Source organism: Nelumbo nucifera, chromosome 4 (genome assembly GCF_055504915.1).
Source record: "Nelumbo nucifera cultivar China Antique chromosome 4, China Antique-T2T, whole genome shotgun sequence".
NCBI classification, from domain to species: Eukaryota; Viridiplantae; Streptophyta; class Magnoliopsida; order Proteales; family Nelumbonaceae; genus Nelumbo; species Nelumbo nucifera.
In genome coordinates, this window is record NC_142652.1 from 6,356,008 (window position 1) to 6,379,722 (window position 23,715).

The following is a 23,715-nucleotide window of genomic DNA, read 5'->3' on the forward strand; positions in this document are numbered from 1 at the left end:
CTCTCATTGGCATCATCCATTTTCTCATTGCCAATTGTCTCTCCTCCAACGTTCCCTCCTTCTTCGCTCTCCAGATTTGCCGCCCCTCCTTCGTCAGATTCCATGGCGTTCTGAACATCAGCGCTATTGTTATCAAATACCGCACTAACTTCACAGCCTTGAATGGATTCTCTGCGATCAGGTATTGTGTTCTAATGGGAAAGAACCGCCCTCACCAGAGTGACCACCAATCCAAACAACCATCCAAGACGAATAATCTTGTGAGCATTCACATGGAGATTATTCCGGGGAGTATTCGGATGATCCGAAGTCCGCTACTATTTCATGGTACGTCGTTGTTCCACCATCATCGTTACAACTCAAATGAAGGGGCTGGAGGTGGAGAGGGTAATCGCCCCCACTAGCTAAGGATTAACTAATTCGGTTTTGCTGCTCATGAAAGGAAGAAGATGATAAGGGTAAAATTGAGTTTTAAAAATTGACGGATGTAATGATAAGAATAGAATTAATCAATTGTCAGAAACTATAAAAATAGCATCAGTCACTTTTTGAACTATAAAGGGACACTAATTCAATTAATTAAATCATAAGGGTAATTTAAAAGATTTACCCTAAAATTAAATCAGTTCGGAATCTTCTAGGAGAAGGATAAATACCCAGCCGGGGAGCAAAATTTGGCATTCCTGCCTACTCGCTCATTAAAGGAAAAAGTGTGTCACTCTCACACGACAAATGAAAAACTCAGCCACTAGAAATTACATGGCAATTTAAGTTTGCAGCGTTTCCAGCTCGCATTTGCCTTAAATAACGTCCCTAAATAAGCAAGTGGTTTTATTTGGTGCACCCGTTTCGCAGCATCAATTAATATATGCAATCATACAGCACATTTAGATCGGAGACCGTGAATTGATGTCAAATTAGCGGGCAGGACGTGGTTTATAGAATTCTGCATCGAATGTATTCGTATTTCTCCATAGAAAATTTCAAAAGCCAACTTTACAGATGACGTAGCATATCATTGGCCGATTATCCTGATGTTTAGTTGATTAGATGGGACTCAATCAGGTGCTGGAGACTGGATCTGCTGTAGTCTCAAAATTAAGACACGTTGATAGTTAATGCGTGTCGGTGCCATCATTAGTGTCCTCCGAGTTTGTTACATGACTGACGGCTCGTCGCTCGTGATTTGTGCTCCGCTGAGAGACCTAGGAATCTTTCAGAAGAATAGCTTCAAAATGCTGCCACCTCATTTTCGTCGTCGAATGGACAGACCATCTCATCCATGAGTTCGCATTGGCTCTCCCCAGAGCGCGTCCCACAATACTTGGGAGGCGCTCTCGGGCGTCTATTTCAAGCCATTCCGGATCCATCCTCCGAATCCGATACGTTGGAATTCCATAGTTTGGACACAAAGAAATTCATAAGTGGATCGGAGATCTTCGGTGACTGGAACAAATATTACAATCCAACAGTGTAAGGGTCTAGACGTATAGAGAGAATCTATTCCGCCGTAGGCTTGGATTATAAAGTTGGGGTTTTTATAGTTCAGTCCACTTCAGAAATCTAAGCCACAAGCCCCAAGGCACCAAACATCCATCATGGAGCGTTGTGCGGTTCTCTAGGCAAATGGCATGGCCGAATTGTGGCACATATGCGCCCCCACCTCAAAAACGTCCCACAGCACATTTCAACCGTGTATTCGGAATATCTCTAATGATAGTTCCAGAAACGTTTATTGAATTGTCCCCCAAGATTTAAAGTTAATATTAAAGTCCCAAAGAACACGCCCCACGTAAGACATAACATATCAACCGTGTATTATAAACATCTCCCAATGGAGTTTGGATCTTTTGCCAATAAAACACCTTCCAACCCACTACCAACTTTGATGTAACACCACACATCTCACCATGAAATTGGGATTCATCATGTATGGGATGTGTGGTGTGAGATCTTGTTGGTAGAGAGTTGCAATCAAGGATTAAGGTATCGATATATTATTCTCGATATGGGATGTATCGTATTAGTTTCTATGGTCATAAATACAAGATACTTCATTTCACAAGTTGTGTGTATCAATCTGATATGCCTCTGTATTAGTGGATACGGTCCGATACACATCAATACAAAGGCGTACCCATGCCTAGTTTAACAAAATTGTATATTGACTACTTTTGGATTGTTTGTCATCTTTAATAAAAATTATAAAAATTGTACCATAAAAACTGAAATAAATAATTTAAGATTTAATTTTTCCAACAAATTAATAAAAACTAAAAATTATAAAAATAATATATTTCATCTATCTTAAATGAATTATATTTTTATATTACACATAATTATATACTAAAAATGAAAACAAAGTTATTATTTTGAAAAATTGGAGTTATTATATAAAAATACTAAATAAATAAATTTTCACAACAAAATTAATGTAACATAGAAAATTATAATTATAAAAAATACAATTATATGTAAAATTAAAGCATTAAATGTTAAAAATGAAAACTTATTAATTATTTAAAAAAAGAGTTGTTATTTAAGTAAAAATACTAAATTAATAAATACACCCAAAAATTAATAAAAATTGAAAATTATAATTATAAAAAATGAAATAGTGATAATTATTGTATGATGCTTGAATGCTCTAGAGTCCTGATATTATTTATTGTAATATTTTTCTTCATATAACCTATTGAAGTATGCATTTTCTGATGTATTTATATCTTATTTTTAGATAATTCAACTTTCTGTTTAATATTATTAATACATTTATGTGATTTTATTACATTTTCCTTTTGTATTCAAGTATTTCTATATTTTTCATTCAAATCCATGCATTTTCAAAACTTATCCATATCCATGTCCAACTTATCGAATATAATACCTGATACCCATACTTTGATGATCTTTGGTTGGAACATTTTTTGTTAACAGGTGATCCGGTCTCCTCTAAATTACAAATACGAGTAGACCTGGCAATTGGGTTGGGTGAGTCAGGTTCGGATTGGGTCAAGACATTTCGGGTTAATTTTGGGTCAGATTGGATTGCCAAATGCTAAACCCTAAGCCTAAATGTTTGGGTTAGGGTTGACCCATGGGTAATTTCGGGGCATCCCAAAGATAATTGAAATATAAAAACATAAATAAAAAATACATGAAAAATGTCACAATTAAATAAATTAACCTTAAAACTCCAAATATAAAATAAAAAAACTTAAACGTTTAACAATTCAAAGAGTAAACAATAAAGAGTAAAGACTAAATAAAAAAAAATTAAAGAGTAAAAAACTTTTAACAATACATAAATAATCCCAATTAGACCTGACAATCAGGTCAATGGGTTGACCCATGACTCAATCCAAGCCAGTTTGTTTCGGGTTGGATCGAGTCGGGTTATTATTCCATTCATGTAGCTAAATATGAGATCCTAACCCTATTTTTGCCAGGTCTAAATACGAGAGATGCTCTCAATACACGTTCAATTGTGAATGTGGGGCGTCGGTGGGGGCGCTGATGTGACTCCAACATTTAAAATCTGAGCGTAGCTAATACTGACCAATAAGATTATAGAAGCAGCAACGTAGTTAGATTATATGGTTTACACGTGGCAACAGAAGTGAAACCGACGTTTTCTTTTGGGTATGCAGGTAGGCCCCAACAACTGAAAGAAGGTACGGATCTGTTGATGTGGATAAAAATTAACGGGTGGGCTGTCTTCAGTCTTATCGGACGATCAACTTCTCTGTCGTTCTTCTCACTCCAAAAGCGGAAAGTGAAAGCGTGACTGCGTGAATGCATGGTATATGTTTCCGATGCTGACGTAGGCGTCCAATCTTTGTGAAGTCTTCTTGCCATTCTTGTTCAACTCTGATTGGCTGTTTTTAAACCCATTGAATTCTCCTTCGATTTGAAATCTTGAACACATATAGACAGATATAATCCTCAAATAACAATCACGATGCTGATGGTGGAATGACTGACTTTTACCCTTGGATGCAGAAATTGACAGTAACCCCACACACCCACGCTAGTCTCTGTTCTGTTGTTCACTATGGAAAGGATAAAATCGTTATTTTAAATTTTTAAAACTGAAAATAAAGAAGACGAAGAAAGAGCTGTAATGATGATTGAGGAGTAAAGAGGAAATAGAACTGTATAAATGAGGTGGCTCCAGATATTTTCTGTTTTTCTCTGACTCTCAGCTCTCTATACCAATAATTGATTTTTTGAGTTTTCACAGGCAGAGATGGCTGGGACCTCGATTAATGAGTGATTGATAGATTGACGGGCATTGAGTACGACCTCAAAAGATTCTCTTTTTAAGTGGTCTGCTGCTGCTCTGCTCTGCTCTGTAGATGGCTCCCCCAACACCCATACTTTTTCGGGCATTGAATTTGAGTTCGAGGGAGTTGCCAAAAATAAATCAAATCGCTATTGTCGTCTTTGAGGTTGGGAGGATAAATTGGCTGTCTACGGTGCCCCTTTGGGAGGAGAAAGGCTGTTTTCTAATAAACAAATTCACTAACCAAGGAATCGTTTATTTTTAAGTGAAGAGTACAATATTACATCAATAGTTCTTTTTTTATAGGGATTTTTGGACTAAAATCCCCCTTAGAAATGGGATTTGCGGTCCCCTCCTAATCTAGTAGTAGCCCCTCCTATAAACCACATCTAACCCATGAATCCTGCATCAATCAAGGGCAAGATTCCAGTCCACCCCTAGAAATCCTAGCTCCAGCTAGGGGTGGATTGAACGCAAAAACCTCTTTATTTTATAAAGATGACAAAAGTGAGATTCAAAACTGTCTACCATTGGAACAATTCATTCGGTACACCAATTGGGTTACTCTCGGTTAATTGCTAACATGTTCTTGAGCATCAGGAAAGTGGCTCACTTGGTCAAAGGCACTAGCTAATTCAAACTGGGTATGACTCAAATGGGAAAGGGAAATAGTTAGGCACACTTCTCCCGAGTCCAATAGGTGGGGTCTACATGGTACCTCGAACAACAATAATCACAAAACACAATTAATCACACAAAACAACAATAAAGAAAACACACCAACATTAAAAGTAAATTTTACCCACTTTTATTTTTTATTTTATTAATAGTTTATATATATTAATTTATTGTAATTATTATTTTTACTTCCCTTTATTAATTTATTTTTGTATATTTATTTATTCATTTGTTTTTTTCTGTATTTTCTAACTTTTCTTCTATCAATCATCTAGCTTTAACATTTCATCATTTTTTCTAAGAAACCCTATTTCTTTATTTTTATTATTATTATTGTTGTTGTTGTTATTTGTTATTTATTGGATTTATCCTATTTTATCCTAAAATTTGTTTAATTCTCTTTTTATATAATTTATCTTTTTTTTTTTTTAATTTTAACCTTGTCATTCTCTAGTATCCTCTCTATTTTTAACCCCTAATTGTCAAGCTAACTGCAAGTGGGCCATTGGAGGTGTTCGGGATCTGATGATGATGTCTGATTAGTCTTGGAGGGTCAAGATCGTAGGAATTTTGGTCAACTGAATGTTTCGGAACGAAATCATAGTTTGTTGGAAGGGCTAATGGGGAAATCTAGGGCTAAAACTTTATGGGCAGGTGTTTTGGTGTATCAAGAGTTTAATGGTGTGGTTTGATTGTTATGATGTGTTAAGATCAAGAGAACCTAGGTTGTGTGTTTAGGCTAATGAGAGGCGTTGGAATGGAATGTTTGCTCGATGAAGGGGTAAACAAGAGAATTTTGTGCTGAAATTTTACATGTAGGTATTGGGGGAGGTCTTGAGTCTATTGGTGGTGTCAAATTGAATAGTTGCTAATAAAAGTGTAGACAAGGGTTGATCGGGGCCATCAAATTAGTATTAGATGGATTTAACAATGGATTTAGGGGCTTTAAGGGCTAAAAATTGGGATTTTTTAGTTTTTGGGTGTTCAAAAAGATTGTAAGGGTTTGATCGGCCGTTTAGGGTAAATTGGGGGTTTAAACGAAGATCTAAATAAAAATGAGGTACTGACTATGTTATTTATATATATTATAGGAATCATTCAAATAACCTTGCTTTCTTGTTACAAAAAGTCAAGCTTTTCAAGTATGGGAGGGCTGGAGCACAATGACTTTTGGTTTTTTGAAGTGGGTCATACACTACTTAGGTTTATAGTCATTTCTTGACCTGTCAACTTCCACCTCTTTAAGTAGATCCTTTGTAGTGCTTTAAAACAATTGAACTTACTTAGGTGAACGTTCAATATAGCCCTCTCAAACGGGAACTAAATTCGACAACTTGGGTTGTCAATGAAAGGGTGTTCAATAATGTGATGTTGAAGAACAATTTCACAACCACAAAAGATTCATATAAGCATTGTTTTCAAAATCGGACGGTTGGACCAGAAAAACCGGGACCGGTTCCATTTTCCTTTAAAATCATTTTTTTCCTTAAAATCGTTGATTTTGGTCAACAAACCGTTGAACCAACCGGTTAACCGTTCGAACGGTTTTGATCATTTTGTAATTTTTTATTTATTTTTATTTTTTTTGTCAGAACGGGCCGACCGTTCGGGTCGAACGGTCGGACCATTTGAACCGGTAACCAAACCCCTGACTGGTTTGTTTTTAAAAACCATGCATATAAGTGTGTTAGAGAATAAAAATATATTCAAGAACTGATGAGGGTTAATTTGGCCTGACTTATAAACACCCAAACATGTGGAAGCGGCTTACTGACTGGATGATGACTCAGCATTCCCTGCCACCACAGTGAGCTAAGTCAATTCGGATACCTCGAGCACCTCGGCCAATACTGAGGTCCGACAAGTCGTGATGGCCAACCTGCCGATGTGACACGTAGCCAACTTTCAGAAGCTAGCCAGCTGTCTCCAACCTCTCCGAGATCACGCTACACATCTGCAAGTCTTATCCTTGTCTCGCCCAAATCGGATAAACTCGATAAGCTTTATCGGCTAACACGAAATCCACATCGTGGTGCGAAACAGATTCCTAGTAGCACAGGCCGAGGATCTCGGAGGCATTTCGTAATACCTACGGCACCTCACCTATATAAGGACACCGACCCCAACGTCCCAAGGTACGCACGATTATTTGTTCACCAGTCTGGTTTTTGCCTGAATAGATTCGTTTTCGAGATGAGTTAGTTGGAGGATGAGGACATATAGGTTCGACTTATGGAATCCGAGGTCTGTTATTACCGAGGATTTGTTAAGAATGACCTATGGTAGAGGAAACACGTTAGAGGTTTCAGGTGTTATTCTAGGGGCGAAAACTACGACGGTCAAGTTAGTAAGCTCAAACGAGGTCACAAAGAAACTAGAATAGTGGGTATCCAAATCCCTAACCTATGAGGGATCGCCCTCTACATATACTCGAGACCGCCTTGAGGTGGGTGGGCACGGATGGCCAGTAGTCCGGCCTTGAGGATGCGGCCATCCGAAGTCACCACGTGGGGTTGCACCTTTGGTCCGTGTCGCATGCTGACCTCTGCTCTGCATGACGCCCTTATTAGATCCGTACTGTAGGCTGCGCTCAGACACATGTAGGCGTGCGATTGGTCTATCATAAGCCCTTAACCCACTTGCTCAAAAGCGTGTAAGACGCATTTAACCCATTCACCCCCATTGTCTTTTTTGGTAAAAAAATTAATAAGATGCATTTACTATTTTGCCCCACACAACCAGAGTAGTATATGACGAAGGATCTCTTGCATGAAACTGGAATAGCTTAGGCTACACTATCCATGTTGACAGCCTAGGCTACGCTACCAAAATGGAATAGCCCTAATTTCCTTTCTTGAATCTTACTTATATACACCTGTTTTCCCCCACTTTTGCCTGACCCTTGCAAATTTGCTTTTCAACAGAAAAAATAAATAAATGAAAGTTTGCCAAAGATAAACCCTGGACAGACGAACAACGTCGCTTTGTTCTCATCTTCTCTCTCTGTCCTTTTCTCCTATCCTTTCCTTTCCCCCCTTACTTTGTGCATTGGATGTCTGCCCTATCCTAATCATCAATCAACAATACATTTTGGTTGCACTGTCATTCTGTCAAACAAGGTTTTAAAACCGCAACGGTCAGGTCCGATTCCTGGGTTGAATGGTTCGATTGTTCTAACTGAACGGATGACCCCTTTTAATAAAAAATAAAAAACAGCCAAAATCATTGGTTGATTCGAATGGTTTGACCACCTGGGTCAACGGTGTACTGACCAAATCAATGATTTTTGGGGAAATAATAGATATTTTTAGGGAAAAACAGAATTGATCACCTGACCAGTTCCCACTTTTCCAGTCCAGTTTAGTTTTGAAAACCATGCTATCAAGCAACTAGTTTCACAATATTTTTTTAAAAATTATTGGACAAACAAACATATACTGTTTTGATTTATGGTTGTCAATTTAATGCATGCAAAGAAGTCGGATTAAGAGGAATTCATATAAGCGCACACAGCTAGGGGTGTCAATCGACCGGTTTTGGTTTGGATCCAATCCGCTCCAAACCTTATCAAATCGGATTTGGAAGGTTCATTATAATTATTGGATTGGGCAAATCCAAAATAAATTGGTCCATATTCTTATTGGTTTGAATTAGACCTAAACCAAATTTCTAACAATCCAATCATGAGGCCAAACCCTTGTCTAATTTGAAATCAATTAAAACTGAAAACAGCATAAAATTACTTTTATAAAAGTACTTTTACAAAAATATTTTTATAAAAGCACTTTTATAATAGTAATTTTATGAAAACACTTTTACAAAAATAATTTTACGAAAGCATTTCTACAAAAGTATTTTTGTGAAAGCACTTTTGCAGAAGTAGTTTAATAAAAGCACTTACAAAAGTACTTTTACACGAAAGCACTTTTACAAAAAACTTTTATACAAGTATTTTTATGAAAACACTTAAAAAATTACTTTCATGAATGCACTTTTACAAAAGTACTTTTTCGAAATACTTTCAATAAATTGCTTTTATAAAAGCACTTTTATGAAAATAGTTTTAACAAAGTACTTTTAAAAAAATACTTTTTCAATGTTAAAAGTGATTTTATATAATTTTTGATATTTCATTCGATTTAGATTGGATCCAATCCAATCGATTTACATTTTAATGGATTGGATTTGATTTGAACCAAATTGGGTCCAGTACATTTATAAATAGACTCACATTGAACTGGATTGGGTTGGACCAAATCCGTTCAATTGACACCTCTGCACACAGCCTACCTATCCTAACTGGGAACATTTCCCCTTTACAAGTACAAGAGTAGGAGGGAGACAACCACGTTGATGTTAATCCGGTCAATCTGATAAGTGAAAAACTTTCATCTATTCTACACCACTCCGGACCTATATTGTATAAACTCTATATGCATTAAAGTTGAGACACTCATCCCAATATCCCATACAAAGCGAGATAAAATTAATGTTTTAAAAAATGATCCGGAAATGAAATCGTTCTGGTCAATGGTTCGAACAGACAGTCTGTTCTGACAACAAAATTAGAAATAATTAAAAAATAAAAAACAGTCAAAACCATTGAACGGGTCTACAATTCGACTGCCTAGGTCTATAGTTTTTTACCAGATTCTGTGTTATGGGTAAAATAGAACCAGTTGCTTAAACAATTCCCAAGCTGAATGGTTCAACCATCCGGGTCAACGGCAGTTCGAAAACGTTGTATAAAATAGGTAGGGTAGGTAATTCATGTTCATGCCCACTAAAGAGTTGCAATTAATGATTGAGTTTGTTTTAACTAATATTTTTAATTTAAAATAAAAATCCACGAAATTTCTTTCCACCCTCTCCCAATCATGGAATTTACCACTTGATTACCAAAATAGCAAGGTTTTTAAAATTGACCCAGACCCGGAGACCGAACCGATCTGGGGTCCAGTTACCGAATCGAACAGTCTGACTGTTTGAATCGAATGCTCAGCCCGTTCTGACAAAAAAAAATAAAAAATAAAAAAAGGTCAAAACCGTTCGAACGGTTTTTGGGGAAAATCCGGTTTTTGGGAAAAACGGAACATACCACCTGACCGGTTCCCGGTTTTTCCAATCTAACCGTCTAGTCCAGTTTTGAAAACCATGCAAAATAGTTTAATTAATAAAAGGTTCACCGACATGTTACACAACCTCATAAAAATGGTGGAAACTCATCAGACTTGAAGAATTGGATAGGACTTGTTTGGAGAGTAAAAGAAGAAATAACCTAGAATTGCCAAAATACTTACAATTTTGAATAGTTAGAGCATTCGCAAAGAAAGTTGATTAATGGATGTATGCCTCTTGAATTGGAATGGCATCCGGGGGATTATTTTGACTGTATTATTCTATTTTTTTTAATACCTCTTTCTTTCCAACAAAACCCAACACTTTTTAGGAGAGGCTTATTCAATTGAAGATAAGAATCCACTTTGAGTTGGGTATACAAAAGAAGAAGATTGAAGCCAAGAACAAACGAGATAAGTTGAATGATCAAATTCGGTGAGACCGTGTAGGGTGGGTCTAAGAAAGGAACAGGCCCTTACAATACAAATACAGAAATATATAGTTCCGCCATTTATTTATCAAGTTGAAGTAAAGTAGGCTTTCAATTCATGTGGTTGCCAAACTCTTTGCAAATTTTGCAGCTTTCCATCCTTATATTGCAATTTTACAAGCTTTGTATCGCAATTTTACACAGTGGATCGAGTTTAGTCAAGACTTGTTAGGCGGTTAAAAATTGTTGACTTTGTCAAGAATCATTCAATTCAGCGGTTCTATCGTTGACCTGTTCGACCCGGTGGTCGAGTTGCAAGTTGCACATTCAATGCATGCAAAACTTTTGGAGGTCATAAATTTGCACACCGATGTACGATTGAGGTGATTTTTTATTTTGGGTAACTTTTTGAAATCTATGCGTCCCAATGCACCGTAGCCGTGCTATTTTTGCGAAAAAACCCTTTTTAGGTGTCAAATTGCAATTTTTAACATTTTTATAAATTAAAAAATTAAAAAAAAAACATAAATTAAGGTGGCATTTGATAATACTTTTAGACATATGAAGTCTGAAAATGTTACTTTTCAGACGCTACCTATGTTTGGGTTGAGTCAGAAAATTCAGAACCGAAATGCATTTTTAGATTTGAATTTGTAAGAGTCAAGGCAATAACTTAATGTGATTTGACGTTTTTCAGACCGCATTAAAAGACGGAAATTCCCATCCTCGATTTCCCTCACCCTCTCCCTCTCTCTCCCCTTGTCTTCCAACCACTGCTGCTGCAACTCTTAGCAGCGATGTTTCTTCTCCCTCTCCTTCTCTCTCCCCTTATCTTCGAACCATTGCCACTGCAACTCTCAGTAGCAACGTTTTCCCTCTGTGTGTGTGTACCCTTTATCCCAGGTCTCAACGCTAACGATTCATAAATTCCACCAACCAGGCCACCGTTAGTTGGCTATTGGTAGCATCTTATTGATAGTAGATCTCAACTCGTTATTATTATTCTTGTGTCCAGCAGTTGAGAAAAAACAATTTAGAGCTCGTTTAGCGCATCATTATGGGAAGATCTTCTGATAGCTCTGACATTCAAAAGACGCATTGAGCTTTTGCATGAAGATCTGAGCAGCTCGAAGCACGTTTGGCATATGCATGTCTTTCCATGTCTTCCGGCACGAGAATAAAACGTGAAAGATGCAAAAAGCTTCATTTGGTGCTTCCCAAAATCAGCCTAAAATGGACTTTTCTCGTCTTTTTGGAATTCCGTCTTTTAGCAGATAGATTTTCTGTGTGCCAAACAGAAATAGACCGAAATTTAGTCTACCCAACTTATAAACAACTGAAGGACCACATGGAAAAACACACCAAATAGGCCCTGAGATCAACCTTATTGTGATGGAGACTTAGGATCAAATCTTGTCCTTACATGGGTTAGGGCGATTATGGGTATCAAGGATGACAATAGGCCGTGCAAAGTTGGGTTCTTAGTTCTTACATGATAATTGCAGCCTTTTCAGTTGACAAACCTACTTGCTGCACCGCGGGATTGCCCATATAAATTAATATAATTTAAAAATAATAATATTTTAATTTTATCTTAATTTGAAATTTAGAAATATATATATATATGTTTTATTTAACATATGGTAATTTTATGGTGTTATCAAAAGAACTTTAACAAATTATAACCCCATGTAAATTTTGATGCAACCAACTAATTGGTTATCAGTTTTATAATACTGCATTTGGTTGGTTATAACTTATAAGTTTCCGCAATCATGGGTTTTATTTGTTACTATTGCCATTTCTTGTTGACATGTTTGAGGTTGATAAATAGAAATTGAAGATGGTTTTTAAAAAGTACAAAGTGGTGAGATATACGTGTAGAGTCGCATCACATACGAGACCCATTTCAACTAAAAATTGCATGTGTCATAGTCGTTTAGTATTAAATGATCAATTTGTGTCTTTAACTCTAAACAGCAATTATTAATCTTCCATATGCCTAGCAGAAGTAACTCTCTTATGTAATGGGACAACATAGTTTTCTCACTAAATTGTATTGATAAAATCTAATTAATTCTAAAAGAAACGACAGTTGTTATAAATTATCTAGTAAGGCCAGGAAGATTCTAGGCTGGAACAGACAAGGCAATATGGCTCTGGGCAGAAATAATCAACCTTAATGATATAATAAACTTAAAAGGAGACGAATTCGGCTTCCATGTGCAACGAAAGAGCCTTTACTGCCTTGCATTCGAAATATCTTTGTACTAATGCATTTTATTTTATAAGGAATATTTTTAATGTAAGGGTGTAAGAGGCCGTTGGAATGGTGTGAGCATAGGTTTGCAATGACGGAAGCCAAACTTAGGGGAGATATAAGTGCATATTAATAGCTAGGATATGCGGATAGACACTAATACAGATACAGATAGAAGGAGATTTCAAATTTGTAATCCAAGCCTTCAAAGCAATGTTGAACTGTGGAATAAAAAGAAAAAAAGTTGTCACATGTTAGTAGTAGAAACAGGGCTTAAGGTGGAATATTAACATAACATGTATTCAGAGAAAAGCTGATCAAACAACTTATTGGCTAAGTGGGTGGTATCATAGTGTTGTGTGTCGATTCCATTTATACGATACATCAGCTCCATATAGAAGATTATACTTTCCTCTTGTTTAGTCGGTTCATTAAATACACAGATTTTGTACCGTTTTATACTTTTCTTATCTCCGGTTATGCCAATCTCACTTTTAGGCTCCATTCTCTTTTCGGTAAATTACTTATCCAGGTAAATGCAATTATCTGGGTACATTTTTCTTGAGAAACACTTATCCGGGTAAATGCATTTACCTATGTTCTTTCGTTTCCTATGTAAATTAGGTAATGACCATTTTAGCTATAAAAATCCATTATTAAAAAGATATTTTTGTCCCATTAAAGTCTTAGCAACTTTCCTCCTAGGTGGGAAAGTTATTCATCCACCTAAGAGATGGGTATCACTTTCCCAAGTAAATGATACCCAAGAAAGGTAAGTGATACCTAAGAAAATAAATTTTCCCTGGTCCCCACATAAATCTGAAAAATGAACATGGGCTTCTTGGTCAATGAGAATCAAAATCCTATTAACCAATTTTCCCCTCTCAAAATCCAAAAAAAGAACATCCACATACAGGAAACAGCAAAAACCATTGTTATGTTTTCGTTTCACTTAGGTGGCACAACCTAGTATTGCTGCTGGTGTGTAATAAAACACAACAAAAATCCCTTTAACTATATGATAGAGCGTCAAATATATATGGACATAAACTTTCAACAGTTGGGGACAACCACCACCAGATTTGTGTATTTGGTGTAACCCCTATTTTCATCATAGCTAGTAGCAAAAGATTAAGGCAACCTATGGCCCGGCGCTTATGGAAGGAGGCAATTCCATTGGAGGAAAGACATGGATGGCCCATATTCTTTACCTTCTATAACTACTTCTATGGAGTTGGACAATGTTTTGAAAAATGGCGTGGAAGCGGAACCGTTTTGGTCATCGGTTTTTTGGTTGACGGTTTGATTATCTAGTTTGAACGGATAGTCTGTTTTGACAAAAATAAATTAAAAATAAAAAATAATTAAAATTTAAGAACAATTAAAAACCGTTGAACAGATCAATAGGTTGACAGTTTGACTATTCAGATTAACGGGTTATTGATTGATTCAACAGTTTTTGGTCAGGAACCAGATTTTGGGGTAAAACGAAACTGTTGCCTAGACAATTCCTAGGCCTAAAGATCCAGCCATCTGGTCAACAGCGGTTCGAAAACCATGAACTGGGACATTACTGGCTTGCTGCCCTTAAATGTAGAAAAGAATGGTTGGCCCTTAAAGTCTTAATTGGCTAAATAAATTATATTATAACATGTCTTCTAAAATATAGAAGGACAAGGCATTACACCCAATATTGATCCTTGATGCCTTATTTATCTAAAAGGTCTCGTCAAAGTTTTTTAAAACTGAATCGGTCAGGGTCCGATTACCGGTTCGAACGGTCCGACCATTCCACCCAATTGGCCGGCCTGTTCTAACAAAAAAATTTTAAAAATTGGAAAATGGTCAAAACCGTTCAAACAGTTAACCTGCCGGTTCAACGGTTTACTGACCAAAATCAATGGTTTTGGGGGAAAAAGCGAGTTTGGGGGAAAATGAAACCAATCAAGTGACCGGTTCCCGATTTTTTTGGTCTGGTCCGGTTTTGAAAACCATGGTCTCGTTTTTCCACTCAAAAAAGGGGCAAATGAATTTTAATTTCAAAGAGAATTATATATAATTGTGTGGTTCCTATTATAGTTTTAAAGTAGTATTGTTTACTAATTCAAGTTAGTTCAAATAAAAAAACTTAGCCAAGTTTTGGAGTGTTTATTTGAATAAGTTATTATTTTGGGCTGGAACTACACTTGTAATTATTTACTGGCAATTTGGAAATAAGCCCTGATGAGGGCGGATTTGGCCCTCCAATGATATTGTGACACATGGCACCTCAGAACAAATAGGTGACACCCGGAACCACTTAGGCAACAACTTGCCTTAGCCAAGTTGATGGTGTCCCACCCGGCGGCCGGACTCAGGCGCGAACAGGTGGCTTGGCTCAGGCGCGACCTGGCGGCCTGGCTTGGGTCGCCGATAAATTCGGCATGCATATCCTAACCCTCCCACGATCCTTGGAAGTTGGCTCACGTGCCGAACGATCCGGAGGGTGATCAACGTGCATGGCGGTTGCCCCAATGAATCTCGGACCACTTAGATGATTTCTCGGAAATCTCGGATGCGGTGCGTGAAGCCCATGCCAAATAATGCCTATATAAAGGCACCAACCCCAATTGCATAGGGGGGTAAATAAGCATATTCTAGCTCTCATACTTTGTGATTTTTAGCTCGCAGTCTACTATGAGAGTACTGACTTAAGCATCGGAGCGACATCGCCGGGTTAGCCACCCCGGGTCCTCTTACATTGATTCTTTGCAGGTATCTAAAGAACTACGAAGCTCAACAATCAATCCAGCTCGTCACCTAACTTGCCTTGTTCGGCACCTAACCTACCCAGTTCGCCCAAGTTAATTTGGCACCTAATCTGCCCCCAGCTCGGCATCCAGGTCCTCATCCAACAAAAGTTCACTTCGGCCTCTAAATCATCGGCCGCTTGGAAGCAGACCAAATGATGAGGTACTTAGCACAAAAAATTGATATATCACCAAAAATTGATTCATCAAGCCCTAAATAAGTATTTATTCCGACAATAAACACTTATTCGAAAAACCCAAAATTCGACCTTATTTTTAAGTGCTTATTTAACAATTCTAACCTGTCTTAGCCCACCATATAATCTTAAAAATACCTATAATACTATTATTTGAAATAATTGCTTTTTCACCAAATAATGAGTACTTATTAGAATAAACACTTTTTTTTTCAAATAATCACTCCCTAATATAATCTTACCAAATGTTTGAAGAATTGCTGATTTTTTTTGTGCAACATAAGAGGCGCAGCTTCATTCATGAATAGAAAAAGTTAAATGAGCAGAAGTAGAGGAGTTGTAGTATATATTTAGCTGCCCTTTACAAGCTAGATAAGCAAAAGGATAGCAGCTTGGTTGTATTGTCTACTAATATATAGGAATGCAAATGGATGGAATCGGATTCGAATTAAGGTTATTTGAATCAGATCTACCACTCTTCATGTCGGATCCAATCCGATTGGATCTGATAAGATTTGAATCCTATCGGTAAGTTGGATCTTTGGATCTGATTCAATCCCACTTGTTTTCTGTAAAAATTAATAAATTATTAAAAAATAATAAAATATACTAATTTAAATAAAATTAAAACAAAAAATACAAGCTTTTTAATTATTTTCATCATATATATATATATATATATATATATATATATATATATATATATATATATATATATATATATATATATATATATTTATAAAAAAATAAATAATATAACAAATTTATAAAAATATAATATAAAAAACATATTTATAAATAAACAACATATTATATATATATATATATATATATTGAAAGGTTATATATTATATATATTTATATTATAAGATTTCTGATCGAATCTTATAATATACATTTGGACCCTACTAATATATAATGAAAAAGTACAAAGTAGAGATGGGCCTTTTGATATTGCTTCCCTGTAACTGCTCGATCCATTGGATAGCTGTGCTATAAGGTTTCAAACAAAAATTGTTACCAGTTGCTCTGAGTAATTGTTACGCAATTACTGTATGACATGTGTCCAGGTGTCAACTGTCAAATCCAGTTGCTCTGAGTATAAAGGAAGAACACCTGTCCTAGAGTGATTTTAGGAAATTCGACTCAAAAAGAAAAAAAAATGGCTGTCTACGTTCACAGCCTCTGCTGTCCGTAGGGCCCTCCCTGTCCCGTGTGACATACCATGATACCATACACCAGTCTGTATATGAAAACAATGCTGAACGCCTGAGCTAACGTGTCGAGGACAAATAAAAACCGGAGATGAGGCTGTGGATCGTGGACTGCGAAAGAAAAAGGGTTTAGTGTGTACCGGGGTAAATAGGACAATAAATCAATTCAAAGAATTATTAAATCTCTGTGCTAGCTTTTAAGTTAACAGTACATGAAGAAATGGTTACGTGGACATAAAACACTGGATCAGCCCGTGATACATCTTTGCTCACATGAGTCCTCCTCCAATGGACATTGTGATATTCCCCCGTTCCCCTTCCTTCGTGAATATTCGCTTACATTCTTTTGTTTCTATGCTCTTTACATAAGATAAGGCATGGCTTTCAAAACCGGCCGATCAGATGGTCGAATTGGAAAAATCAGGAACCGGCCTGATCCGTTTTACCTCAGAATCGTTATTTTGTCAAAAGTCATTGATTTAGTCAGCAAACCTCTGATTCGAATGGTCAACGGTTTTAATCGTTTTTTATTTTTCAGACGTCTGTTTGGTTTAAACGGTGAGACCGCTTCACCCGTAAACTGGACCCTTGACCGATTGGTTGTCCAATTCGGTTTTAAAAAACCTTGAAGGAATGATGAAAATGACCTTCTAATCCTTGGGAACACAACTGTACACCAATGGAGAAATCCATGCATGCATTAACATATTTTGGCCTGTCATGTCAGCTTCTACACAATTAAACCCTCTTCTTCTGCCATTCATGATTCATCCACTATCTCTTCCCAGTTCCCACAGGCAGGCAGGCGACCTTTGTTATAAATTTTCAATGGATCCTGGGCATCCGATGCGGTAGTGGGCACCCGATTTGAACCCCCTTCTTTTTGGCTCCCTCAATTCGCGAAAAGGCGTACTGTCGTAGTGTTTGTCTCTGCAAATAAAAGATAAAGGAACTCCTTAAATTGAAAACAAAAGGACAGGTGAGATCACAGAGACTACACAGACTACAGGGAAAAAAAAAAAAGAGAAAAAAGTAATTTAAAAGAGAGAGAGAGAGAGAGAAACCGTCTAACCCTTTTCCCCAATCGCGGAGACAAAATCGCTTCTCTTACATGACAACATCGTTATCCAACCGTCCACGTTGCACCACCATCTCCTTCTAATTATGGAAAGCTGAAACGCTAAAGTTGTTGTTTCTATCCGAATTCGATTCGCCCAAGTGTCCACTTTCCAGAACCTCCACCCAGAAAAGCTTTTTATCCCCCTGAAAACCGTACACGGCGCCCGAGGTCCGTCTACGTGTCCTTCTTTTTGGTATCACCACCCTACATTCTGCCTTTTATCATTGGCTATTTCCTGGGGCCCAACCGCAACCTCCTATTCGTTAGATCTAACCCAATCACGTGGGCCCACGACGACACGTTTCGCTTCCAACCAATAACTTATCTGAGCTGTTGAGAATATTGACTAAACACGTGTTAATCTAAACACGTGTCCCTCATACAGCCGATATAAGTATCAGCTAACTCGTTTGCTTGCATTCACTGCGCTACGATCTGTGACTGAGAGTCAGAAAGAGAGAGACTCGTTGAGGGAAGGGTGAGTGTGTGTGTGTGAGAGAGAGAGAGACAGATACAAGGAGGAGGAGGGAAAACATGGATGGTAGAGGAGGCTGCTGCATCGAACGGTACGCGTACGATATGTCAAAGGTCGATCGAATAATGCTCAAGTTCCGGCCGATCGCACCTAAACCAGCTGTTGGTGGATCATTCTTTGCTTCGTCTATTCCCGAGAAGAAGGACGTGTTTGGGAGGACGGGAAGAGCCAAGAAAAGATACGTTAGAGACAACAGTCGACGGTGCAACAGGAAGAGAAGGGTGTTTCCGGAAGAAAAGAAAGATGGGTTAGAAGATACAGTGGCCACGTTGTTGCCGTTGTTGCCTGAGGCACCCGAACCCAAAGATTTGAGGCCGCTGAAAGTATCATCGGATCTTGATCTAAACGTGATTACATCGTCGTCGTCGACGACGACGACGACAATGGAAATCAAAACGCCACCGAACAACGTACCGATATGGCTGAACTTCAATAATCCGACGGGTAATTCTGGCATGTCTGCTTCCACTGATTGTACCCTGGTAATGCCACAACCTGTAAAGCCCGTTGGGTCATTGGTGATTGTTGAGTGCGTGACGGAAGCGTGTGTGGATGGGGAAGGGTTGGGGTTGGGGAGGACGGACGAGGAGAAGAGGAAGAATCTGGAGAGAGGCACGTGTCCTGGTTTTATATCGGACGGTTTCTGTAGGGTGGGATGGACGAACGAAGCTTATAGGAGGATGGTGAGGAATGGAGAGGGGGAATCGGGACCGGAGATGGTGTGGTTAGTGACCAAGGAGAGGCTGCCTGTGACCTGCCCGGTATTTGCGTGTCGAGTGAGGCTGCAACTTTCTTGTAAGAAGGAGAAGAACTCGTTGACGGTTCCTTGTGACGTGTGGAGAATGGACGATGGAGGGTTTGCATGGAAGTTGGACGTCAAAGCTGCACTTAGTTTGGGTCGATGAATCCATCAGCACCTGAAAATGGAACCCCATCTAATCATCCAATCGTCTTGCTTGCCCAGCAAAAAAAATGTAAATATTTTTTAGTTCAAGTTATATGCTTTTTAAGTTCAATTTCAGTTATTTCTTGTTAGGATTATCGTCCGTTTTTTTTTTTTCTCTAGGATTTCATGTTTAATAGGAAATTTTGTTCAGAGGAGATTTACAATGAAATGCTGTGTATAGTTGTTGCCCTCCCCTCTCCTCTCTGATTTGTCTATTCGTGTGTGCGGGTGTCCGAGGAGGAGGGTTTTGAGAACTTGGAGGCGGCCGGAGACTCTGAGTTTGGAATTTTTTCAGGCTTCAGAGAGAGAGTAGCTTTGGGCGTTTGGGGGGGAAGAGAAGGGGAGAGAGAGAGACAAACGGAGGGCAGAAGGGCATGCAAAGGGACAGGTGGAGGAGTGGAGTTGGGTGTTTGGCCATTTGTTGTTTCTTAACTTTGAATGATACTTGTAACGTAGATCTGTGCTACCACTCGTCTCTCTCTTTCTCTCATACATACACACACACGCATGTTGACAGTTGGCACGTGAAGGAACAAAACTGAAGACGGAGGGAAATGGTCTTCATGTGATGATTAAATTTGCACCGGCAACGGGAGAAATATAGGAAGTGTTTGGTACCTCCATAATCATTATGAGAATTTTTTTTTTTGTTTTTTTCGGTCAGGAAGTTAGGATGAGATTCAGATTGACTCAGATTAAGCCAAACCCCTCGAACCCCATGTATTAGTTGAATGTAGAAAGTGTGTCTTGTGAGTGGGAGAATAGCTAGTTATTAGCAACCCTCAATCCTTAGCCAGTTAGGATTTGCTTTCCTGGCTTTGCTCTAATTCCAAAATGAGCGTCTGAGAGGCCACTCTCTATACCGTTATCTATATAAATAGAATATTACTATAGCCCATTAGCCCTTGTTAAAGCTTGATACCTATTTACTCATTGTGTTTGTATAGTTTAATTGTTAATATGAAATAATAAATTAACAAAGATGTGCACATACCTACTTTTTGCTGCTATAAACCCTAGCTGACAGTGCTGAGAAAACACACTTAAATCATGACATAAATTAAAAAACGTACTAGCTCAGTGGAGCTGTTCTCTTAGACCAGAAATAGACGTTGTTGTGGAGATAAAATATCCAGCTCATGAGCTGATCAGTATCATGTTGATAGGGCTAATATCATGTATAAAATAAAATACAAATTTCGTCCAACACTGGGCTAATTAATGACTCTTGACTCCTGATCTTATCTGTTATTGCAAAGAATTAATAGGCTCCTGGCCCCTGTTGAGTGTTGGCGAAGTTTATGTTACAGCCGATGTAATCCAATGGATTTTTAAGGCGAGGGTAAAAATTTCCATGCCAACACATTCGTTAAATGAAGTATATATTAGAGCTTATAGAATACAGAAAGCGAAACAGAGAAGGAAAGAAAAAAAGGCACAGTAGTACAGAGTTACCACGTGAAGCAACACTGATAATTAATGAGAGGACTTCCACTTGGAATGTCCACCAGATACAGCTCAACCTTTTGAATTCTGGTCTGCAATATATGAAGGTTGATGTAATCTCTGTGTGTACCATTCCATATCGAAGTACATTCGTCGTCTAGTAGCCAAACAAAGTTCCACCGTGAACCTCCCAAAGTCTTTCACAGTTTGGAGTTGGACACCACTGAAACTATCTCCATGGGTTTTCCATCAAAACAGTATAGCTATTAAGCCCAACTGTTAAAACTGTGAATGGCTTCTTAGCTCAACCCCAATTGTGTAACCCCATTGAGTAAAATTCTAGTTAAAAAAACAAAACAAAACAAGAGGCTTCAGATCAATAATTCAATATTAGTGGCCGTATGAACATGGTTCCATAATGTTAATCCCAACTTAGTGGTTTCCTTTCCCAATTAAGTAAAATAATCACTTAAATTATCCATCATATTCTCTTATTTTTTCAGACCAAAAACAACCTAAGATCAAGCTTGTTTCTGTGTTTTTGGTTCCATGCAATCAGGATTGAGAGACTCAGTTTGGAAAAAATGCAAATGCAAATATTTACAAAAGAATACAAAATACAATGTTTTATGCACTGTTTTCAAAACCGGACCGAACCGGACGGTCGGACCGGAAAAATTGGGAACGGTCACCTGACCGGTTCCATTTTCCTCCAAAACCGTTGATTTTGGTCAGCAAACCGCTGAATTGGACGGTTAACCGTTCAAACGGTTTTGACCGTTTTTCAATTTTTTTAAAAATTTTTATTTTTTTTGTCAGAACAGGTCAGCCGTTCGGGTCAAATGGTTGGACCGTTCGAACCGTTAACCAGACCCTGACCGATTCGGTCACCAATTCGTTTTTAAAAACCATGGTTTCTTAGGTTATGTTCCCATCCCCAAATTCCTTGACATAAATGCTTTCTTAGGTTATGTTCAAATCAAGATGCAAGCGTACATTCTGAATGTTATTGAATTCCACAGAAGAAAAGTAGAATTTCAAAATCACTGCATCAGGCAGAATCGATTGCTATGATACTAATTAAACTAATGTAAAGGATATAATGAACAGGTGCTACGATATGATCAATTGATGCAGAATAGGTTTTCGACTTAAGATATGAGAGTTGAAGAATAAGTGTTTCCATGACTGTCTAACATTTGTCAATGAAGTCCAAGGTTTTTTTGTAGTTATTGGATTTGAACAATTGGAGTTGTAAGGTTTCTTGGGTTGAAATGCAGAAACTAGAGATTCTTCCTGATGACGTGGAAAAAAAGAAAATTCATGAACTAAGGCTATGTTTGGTTTGAAGGAAAAATGTAGGGAAAGGAAGAGAAAGGTAGGGAAACTTTTACAAACCTTGTATTGATTTCCCTGTTTTTCCCTACCTTTTTCTTCAAACCAAACATAGCCTAAGTGTAGGCAGGAATTCTTTATAAAATTTTACACTACGTATAAGATAAAAATCCGACAAATTGGTTAGTTCTAGAAGAAACTATAGTTAGGGATATGATGTTTGGATGAACTCGGTGGAGTTATTCTGAGATGGTTTGGGACCGGGGAAGAGAAGCTCCACTAAAATCTAAACCACGAATGGTGAATTGGTGATGAGAAATCACAAAATAGATGCAATTGTTTACATGCAAGTTGGTAAAGTTTTGACAGACCATCTTGCATTTCCGATGATTAATCCAAAGGGCGCAAGTGGCCAGATCATGATCTTTGGTCATTATATTTTGTCAGATTCAGATCCCTCCCCCCCCCCCCCCCTCCCAATCAGATTTTTGGGTCAGTCGGATCGAATTTGGATCCCCCATCCATCCAAAAGAATCCAATCCAATCATATAAATATGGTTATATTGCATGTTTGCAATTTTTTATATTAATTATTTTTACAAAAAAAATGTATATATGATTAAAAATAGTTGAAAAATGCTTCTTTTATATAGACTTCATGGTTTTCCTTTTTAATAAATTAGTTAAAATTTATAGAAATTCAATCAAATCAAATTAGATTCAGATATCCAACATCCTTAACGAATTCAAATTCAATTGACCTTTGTAAAATCCAATCATATCATTGGATCGAATCTGATATTATCAAACCAAATTCGGATATGCCCCAATTTGAATAATATTTTATCCATTTGTATCCCTAATTAATCCTTGAGCAATTGAGTGCATCCTTAATTAATCCTTGAGCAATTGAGAAAGCCTTGAGTCTAGATGATGGCAATCTTAAAATTCTTCAAGAAACAAGTCCTAGTTAATCCTTGAGCAATTGAGAAAGCTGAGGCTAGATGATGACAATCTTAAAATTCTTCAAGAAACGAGTCCAAGTAGAGAATAGAGTGCAAAGACTATTTAAAACATTAGTACCATTCTCATTTTTGGTAATGAGAGCAATTAATTACGTGCAGAAAAAAGATTTTAAGCCACACAGAACGGTTACAGGAACAACCCAAACTATCCATAAGATGTAAACGCTCTTCTGTGTGCTTCATCCCCGTCCACAGCCCCTCCATGGTTCTCAATCAAATCACATGTATATTTTCATTGTCCCATCTCAGCTCATTGCTTAACCTTGTTTATTGCATTTGGATTTTGGAGGGAGGGTTATGAAAATTTTCACTTGAATGGCCATTCAATATCAGAGAC

The 23,715-nt window shown here is 37.6% G+C and overlaps 1 protein-coding gene across 1 annotated transcript; it reads left to right on the forward strand.

Moving 5' to 3' along the window:
- The first annotated feature begins 18,502 nt into the window (after positions 1 to 18,502).
- Positions 18,503 to 19,765, forward strand: LOC104591649 (uncharacterized). The gene has a single exon (XM_010250584.3). It carries the CDS (start codon positions 18,626 to 18,628, stop codon positions 19,529 to 19,531), a length of 906 nt encoding a protein of 301 aa, XP_010248886.1. The 5' UTR covers positions 18,503 to 18,625; the 3' UTR covers positions 19,532 to 19,765.
- The last annotated feature ends 3,950 nt before the right edge of the window (positions 19,766 to 23,715 follow it).

What these genes read in the sequence shown, in the direction of transcription:
- LOC104591649 (XM_010250584.3), top strand. Translation starts at nt 18,626, where the DNA reads ATGGATGGTAGAGGAGGCTGCTGCATCGAACGGTACGCGTACGATATG.